At 44.6% G+C, this 8,329-nt stretch overlaps 1 protein-coding gene across 3 annotated transcripts in view; it reads left to right on the top strand.

Moving 5' to 3' along the window:
- Positions 1-361: 361 nt before the first annotated feature.
- Positions 362-8,329, top strand: part of LOC307039954 (general transcription factor II-I repeat domain-containing protein 2B-like) — a 34,606-nt gene continuing 26,638 nt past the window's right edge. For 2 of the 3 annotated variants that reach the window (XR_013808371.1, XR_013808372.1), the window contains exon 1: positions 362-3,550. Coding sequence is in view for 1 of the 3 variants with exons in the window: in XM_079682420.1 (XP_079538546.1) it covers positions 429-2,398; position 2,522 (1,971 nt within the window). In the remaining 2 variants the exon portion in view is untranslated. Of the gene's footprint in view, positions 4,030-8,329 lie in introns of those variants that run through there. The other variant, XM_079682420.1, reaches the window with a different exon arrangement.

Genomic DNA, 8,329 nt, shown 5'->3' with positions numbered 1-8,329 from the left:
GGGCATGGGACATCAACAGTGATATGAGCATCCTTAACGTTAGCAGGTTCGGAGCTCACACTGGCATTGTCAGTAGCATGGTTAGAATTTACATTGCAATAGGGCTCATGAGGTTTAGCCCCAACATCTTGTGCTTCCCCTCCCCTCATGGATTTAATGTCACTTTTTGAGTTATTGAGAACATTTCCCAAAGCACGCTCCATTGCAATGCTCATTTTCTGCATAAAACGTTCCTCTAGACCAGACGTGTCAAACTCAAGGCCCGCGGGCCAAATGTGGCCCGCCACGTCATTTTATGTGGCCCGCGAGAGCTTAATTACATTACATTGCTTTTTTTTTTTTTGCTTTTTTTTTTTTTTTTTTTTTAATTTTTCTTAATTTTTTTTTTTTTCTTAATAGGTCTGATTGTCTAAAAATAAATAAGTCAAATGCGTGCCGTGACCAAAAACTACATTTCCCACAATACATGCCGATTATGTTACCCGCGAAGTGACGGCATCCCGCCACTAGACTGCAGTGTTTCCACATCGATGCGATTTTCCCAACAAGTGGAATTGAGAAATACAAATAATGATCCCAAAATGTCCAGGAAGAGAAAAATTGATGCAGATGGAAGGGTGTTTCAAGAAAGATGGGAAGGCGAATACATGTTTGTGCTTCAAGGAGAAAAACCGGTATGTCTTTTGTGTTATGAGGCGGTGGCGGTTGTCAAAGAGTACAATCTACGTCGGCATTTTGAGACCAAACACGGAGGTAAGTATGCCAAATTTAGCCATCAAGAAAAACAACAAATTGCCCAAGAATTAAAAGGCAAACTGCGATCGCAGCAGAATGCGTTCGCGAAAGCCACAACCAAAAACAACGCGGCAGTGAAAGCTAGCTTTGTTGTGGCTGAAGAAATCGCCCGCGCTTCAAAGTCTTTTTCAGAGGGAGCGTTTTTGAAGCAGTGCATGCTGAAGGTCTGTGAGCAGGTGTGTCCCGACCAGATACAGACTTTTAAAAATGTCAGTTTATCAAGAAACACCATCGCGGACCGAGTTAAGGAACTAGCAGGAAACCTGGCAACACAGCTGGCCGAAGAGACACGCAGCTACATAGCTTTTTCATTAGCTGTTGATGAAAGCACAGACAACACGGATACAGCGCAGCTATCTATTTTTATTAGAGGCGTGAAGTCGGACCTCTCTGTCACTGAGGAGCAGTTGGATGTGGCTGCCATGCATGGGACCACAACGGGACGGGACATTTTTGATGCGGTGGAGAAGTCCGTCAGTAAAAACGCATTGCCCTGGGAAAACTTGGTGGGATTAACTACAGACGGTGCACCTGCAATGTGTGGAAGAAAAGTGGGCTCGGTTGGACTAATGAAGGAGAAAATGCAAGAAAGTAACTGTCACACGCCTCTGATAACGTATCATTGCATTATCCATCAAGAAGCTTTGTGCGGGAAGGTGCTGGGGATGGATGATATAGTGACCACGGTCATGAAGACAGTGAACTTCATTCGGGCGCGTGGCCTGAATCATCGTCAGTTCCAGCTGTTCTTGCAGGAGATGGGCTCGGATCACGGAGACGTGCCGTACCATACAGAAGTAAGGTGGCTGAGTAGGAGCAAAGTCCTCAAACGATTTTTTGAGCTTAGGGAAGACATTGCTCTTTTCATGCAGAGTAAAGGAAAACCCTTGTCTGAACTGTCAGATCCAAACTGGCTGTGTGACTTTGCTATGTTGTGTGACATAACCGAACATCTCGCCCAACTGAATCAGAAGCTGCAGGGACGCAAACAAGTCATCACGCAGATGTCCGACACGATCACGGCTTTCCAGCGTAAACTTGACCTATGGATGTGCCAAGTGAAACAGGACAATCTTGCCCACTTTCCTGTTTCTCAGAGCATCTCAGCCTCATGTCCCGGTACTTTCTCATGTGCTCAGTTAGCTACCAAACTGAGCCTGTTGATGAATGAGTTTGATCGGCGCTTCTCTGACTTCAGACCACAGCACTCTGGATTTGCCATCTTTGCTAGTCCTTTCACCACCGACGTGTGCACTGCACCCCAACAACTTCAGATGGAGTTAATAGAGCTTCAAAGCGATAGTGGCCTGAGAGCAAAGTTCCAGGATGTTACAATCCAGGACTTTTACCGTCTACTGCCCCCTGCTTTCATGCCACAGCTTCGACTTCATACTGCCCGTGTTCTGTCTATGTTTGGGAGCACCTATCTGTGCGAACAGATGTTTTCAATAATGAATCTAAACAAAAACAAGCACAGATCACGCATCACTGACGACAACCTCCACGCTGTTCTACGGATTGCTACAGCACAGGACCTAAAACCAGACATTGACACACTGGCCACGGAAAAACGGTGTCAGACATCTGGTCAGAAAACACATTGGTAAGCATTTGAAAAAACCTAATAATATATAATAAAATGCAATTCAACCAAGAAGAACAATAGTTAAACTATGTGCAATGTAATGATTGTGTTTGCATTTTGTTTTGTGTTTGTTATTTACAGAACATGATCAATGGATGAGGATGGTGGAGAGGGGATCCACATGGTGTGTTCAAGGACAGGCAGCATCTCCTCATCAAAAACTAACCTAAAAACTTGACCAATATAGTTGTGGACTGAGACAACCCTTATTTTGTTATTTTGAGTTTATTACATATACTACTTTATATGTGTAGCAATGTATTTAGTGTTTGCAGGTTTTATGTGTTTCTGCAAACAAATGTTTACTGTAATCAAACCATCTCTCATGAGTTGGATGTATGCCCCCTGCAAGGCTGTGTGCAGCCATTTGTTTTTGTAAAATGCTACATCTGTCACACATGTTCTTAGCAGCTCACAATTGTTGGTTTTACAGTTATTTGTTATTTCAAGTTTTGAACAAAGTTAATGTCATAACTTGTGTTTGATGTTATTTTTCTTGATTCACTTGGATAGTTTGATCGTTGATTGATGGAGTAATATGGGTTTCATAACCTGACAAATTAAAAGGATTTATGTTATAATAACAGAGCAACAAGCAAACATATTTTTTACATCTATGCAAATATATATGTAATATTTGTAACTTGAATAAGTAATAAATTCAGTTATTTAACATTAAGGAGTAGTTACATTTATTTTACATTGCATTTAGTTACATTGCATTTAGTTACATTTATAAGTTACATCTGGCCCTTTGAGGGCAACGATTATGCTGATGTGGCCCTCGGTGAAAATGAGTTTGACACCCCTGCTCTAGACTTTCTGTAATGTCTTTCTCCAACTCAGGGATAGATTTTGGTTGGCCACCCCATTTCCCTGCCGTTATGTCTCTCTCCAACTCCGGAATAGATTTTTGTTGGCCACCCCATTTACTTGCCGTTATGTCTCTCTCCAACTCCGGGATAGATTTTGGTTGGGCATCCACCGGAGCCGGTCCACACGTGTCTTTGTTTACATCTGCTCTTTCAGTCAGCAATCCGGTGGCTGCAGCAAACTTAACCGGACTTCCTTTTATTTCCTCCGGAAGGTCCGTCAGCAGTGTAGCAAGGGGTGAGTAGGTTGTTTTTTTTTCCTTTCTCCTTACCACCTGTGCATCGCTGGTTGGCTTCCTCCATGGTGTTTCTGGGGGGGTGTATGGGGCATATAAGTCCGTGTTCTCACCGTGTTCAGCCATTTCGGTCCTCCGGCGGTGGCTAGCGATGCTAGCGTAGTTAGCCAACTGTAGTGCGGGGACTGGGGGCTGGGGAGATCCCACTTCTGACACCAATGTAGCGTTCGCGGCTCCGCCGCACGGGTGGCTAACTACTTAAATGAGGAGGACACGATGGCTGTAATTTATCCGGGTTTTATTACCCTACAAACAGACTAAACCCCGGGGTTGGAAGACTGCCCAAAACAACAAAGATAGGTAGCGGTATTGTCTCTTAGCTCTCTCAGGATCCCTCACTAGCTCTCCCGCCGTAGCTTGACCCTCTTCCGGTCACTTGTAAACCCCACCCCCTTTTTCTCCCCGCCCTATCCGGCTAACTAGGGCAACGTCTTCCCCCCAACAACCCCCTTGTGAGTCTCTCCCAGTTCAGCACTGCAGGGTCGCTACAATATTAAGCAATTTTCACCCATTTATTAATTATATCTTTTAAATTTGATTGTTTCCTATCTCCTAAACCTCCAGGGATGTACACAGTATACTGGCAACTTCTTATTATGGGAAATACGAAAACGTCTTTTAAAACTACAACTCCCAGTAGAGACGTGCCATAGATAGAGAACATGTTGCGAAACACAATATCGATAGCAGCGTCCCTAGCAACAAGTAACAAGTAGTTAATAATAATGAAAGACATTAAGAAAAAGGCATTTTAAACAGTCATTAAAAAGCAACACAATCTACCTGCATTGCATTACTCTAAATGTGTAATAACGTGCTTTAACCAGTAGGTTGTTCGGGTTAAAAAGCTGTCAAGTTTACAGTGTTAACAAAATAAAATATACTGCCGTTTCTGGTTTAGTTTACGACGGATATATTTAGTTATTGTTTTGATCTTTGTAACACAAAAGCGATGGGGAAAAACCAAAGAAACACAGAAAAGATGGTCTTAACATGACCCAGCGGTCTAGTAGTTAATAAAAAACAATAATATCAAAACAAAATATTACTACTAACTTTATTGTGAAATTCAAACTGAACGGTAAAAGAATAGTTTCCGGTCTATTCTGAGCCCGATTTCTGTAGATAAATAAAAATAAAGAACTACGACAGATGTGTAATATATTTAATGCAGCCGAACCATTTATTACAATGCATTCGTGTGATGACTTTCAAAGAGTAAAGCAAGCATTGCCGAATAAAGTAGGATTTTATCTTGTATGAAACGTTTTTTTTCATATGGAATGCAGTTGGAGGTCAACCAATCACAGAGCTTGAGAACTAATCACGGGGTTTGTCAAACAGAGCAGATGGTGTAGTCCTAAACGATAGCTGGGGATTCTGGGTAGTGTAGTGTCTTCTGCCATCCTTTACTCCCAAAAAATATTTGTTTCTCCGAATCGAAGGGGAAAAATACAAAAGCATTGCACACAATTTAAACCAATCAATGTTGTGTAATTAACAAGGATAATATGGTTGTTTTTTAGTCGATGAGTAGTGCAGATATCACTGTAAAATCAATCGACAGTAAGGGGAATACTTACTTCCGGGTGTACAATTCTCCGTTATCCAATGGGAATGGACGCTCACATTGCCTTTAAGCATAACCAGCGCCATATAGATAGAAGAGTTACGACAGCGGAAGTCCAAAAACGGTTATCGTCACGTGGTTCATGCAGACGAGGATTGTTCCCCGGAAGTTAACGGCGGGCAATGTGAATGCATTGATAACAGGAGATAGAACTACGATTTTTGGTAATTATTAGTGAATAAAGGTTTTGATTTGCAATATTTATACAACAAATCGATATGTGTATGTATTTACAACAATATGTTTTAAAAAATAAAATAGAATTTGCTAATATTAAAGAGCCTGTGACACGATTTTCCCCCATCATCCAAACCCATCAATTTGAATAAATATTGTCCCCTTGAAAACCGTTACTGAACTGATTTTGGATATTTGTACTTTGATAACCATTAATCTGCCCTTCAATGTTGACCATTTCCTGGATCTTCTCGGGGATTCTTCAAGTCCCGCCAAATTATGGGTGACGTCATTGCGGGCACAGCGCTCCAGCTGCACCGTTCAGGATCCCAGCATCTGCATGTAAACGCACGATGGCGCACACAGCAGCAAGCTCAGACAGCGATGACAGTTTAATTTTGAACGTGTCTGAGAGCTCATATGAGGCTGAAGGATCGGTTTATTTTGTATCTGTTAGAAGTTTAGGAATTAGGTGCGTCAATATGGGCGGTCATACGGTCATGTAGCCAGTGGTGGACAGGGACTAAAAACCTGCCCGAGACTCTCGACCGGCCCACTTCGGTACAACTATTAAATTGTCAACGGGGGGAGTGGGGGATGTGCTAGTGACTTATCCGACCGGCCCACTTCGGTACCGGCCCATCGGGATTCCTCCCGATGGCCAGTCCGCCACTGCACCCAGCCCACGTAAACTGTCAACGGGGGTAGCCTCGCTGCGGGGAAACGGTGGACCTAGTTGTTGTGTTCTAATATACTCCTGCCAATAGGGGGCGCAGTGTAACCAGAGTATACATACAATGTTGAGAGAAGAAGAGTAAGCCCGGGAGTTGATGCTGTGGCAGTTAAGCATGACGAACAGTAAAGAGTTGAGTACCCGTATCCTCTGTCCCTTGTTTCATTAATTTCTTTCTACTAATAAACAACAAATTGGCGACGAGGATGGCCGCGGCTTCTACTCCTTTACCTCCCACCTTTCTTCAGTGTCCGGGAGAACCTACTATGCCATTTGGAACATGGCTAAAAATGTTCGAAAACTATCTGCTAGTGATCGACGTGGAAGGAGCCAAGTGGCCGGATACCCGTATACGTGCAACGCTGCTACACAGCGTCGGAACCGAAGCACAGAGGATATTCTACACATTGACTGAAACGGGAACTGGGGTTACGTAATGTAACCCAGCTTCTATGAGTATAGGCGCAGCCCTCTAAGGCTATCGCTATTGGGTAATCCCTCCTGCACGTGTGCAGCACTGACAGATTTAATCCACGCCCACCTATGTCGTGGGCCCCACCTCCGGGCTCACTTCCGTATAAATAGGAAGTAGGCCCTACTATCTACTCCCACACAAACAGCTTTTCTTCAGCTATTCGCGGAGCCAGTGGGGCCCGACCCTTAGAGGGCTGCGCCTATACTCATAGAAGCTGGGTTACATTACGTAACCCCAGTTCTATATCGTATAAGGCTTCGCCCTCTAAGGCTATCGCTATTGGGTTAAGGGCGAAGCAGGATGTAGTCTACGCCCCACTGGTTCCGTCCGTTACCAGAAGCACAAAACACACCTACTCAGTTAATAACCCATGTCCATTTCGTCCTGCGTAAAATGGAGCATCACATTCCCAGGGAATATATCATTTAAAAAATGAATATTCTCCATAAGGGAACGAGGGTAGGCTTACTTATGCTACCTATCGTTTATAAGAGATAGAGACCGAGTCTCCTTTAAATAAAACGATCAAGAGAGGGGGAAAAAGGGCAGCTCTCTAAGTGCCTACCGGCCGGAGAGAGGGCACACAATTAAAAAACCCCGACATTACTCATTCTGACAGGCTATTCAGCACTGAATGTGACAGAGAGGAATGGGAGACATCCCTCAAATAAAAACGAATAAAAGAACAGGGTGAAGACCAAGATGCAGCCGTGCAAATGTCTTCCACTGTCATTCCTCCGTGCAACGCCGTAGAGGTTGAAACTCCCCTGGTGCTGTGCGCTTTAATGTTCTCCGGGGGATCCAACCCAGAGGAGACATACGCCTGTGACACCGCCTCACATAGCCAGTGTGACAGGCGCTGTGTAGATAGAGGCTGCCCTAATGAGCGCTCTCTATAATGTACAAACAGACGCTGGGATTTGTGTAAAGCAGCCGTGCGTGCAATATAGCCTGCCAGCGCGCGCACGGGACAGAGGAGATGAAAAGTGGCTTCTTCCTCCGATATGTGAGGAGGGGGAAAGAAGCCCTTCAAGGTTATCACTCTTGATCTAAAAGAGCTTGTTATCACCTTTGGCATAAACGCCGGGTTCGGGCGTAATACAGCTGAGCTGCCATCTCCTTGGATCTGGAGACACGACGGAGCCACCGAGAGAGCAGACAAGTCACTCACCCTTTTAGCTGATGTCAGAGCTAAGAGCAGAGCTACTTTGACTGACAAAAACTTCAGGGGAACCTGATCTAATGGTTCAAAAGGAGCTTTACCCAGTGCGCGCAGCACTAAAGCCAAATCCCATTGAGGCGCTAAAGCGCGTGACACCGGTCTGAGTCTCTGTACTCCTCGTAGAAAACGTTTTGTCAGAGGGTGACTGAACACCGTGCTGATCTCAAAACCTACGTGGCATGAAGAAATGGCAGCGGCATATGTTTTTATCGTGCTATAAGCCAAATTCCTGTCCAGCAACAGCTGGAGGAATGACAGCACGTGAGGCAGGGGACACGTAACGGGGTCCAAGCCTTTCCCTACACACCAACGCTGGAACGCTGTCCATTTGGCTGTGTAAGACGCCCTGGTGGACGCGGCCCTAGACCCCTGAATAGTACTCACAACATCTTGAGAGAGGCCAAGCCTCTCTAAGTGTTCCCGCTCAGGGGCCATGCCCACAAACGTTGGCCTAACATTGGGTGACTGTGGATCGCTCCCTCCA

The sequence above is a fragment of the Notothenia rossii genome (assembly GCF_949606895.1).
Source record: "Notothenia rossii genome assembly, chromosome: 5".
NCBI lineage: Eukaryota > Metazoa > Chordata > Actinopteri > Perciformes > Nototheniidae > Notothenia > Notothenia rossii.
Note: the sequence above shows the minus strand (reverse complement) of the source record. Positions and strands in the feature narration are given on the sequence as shown.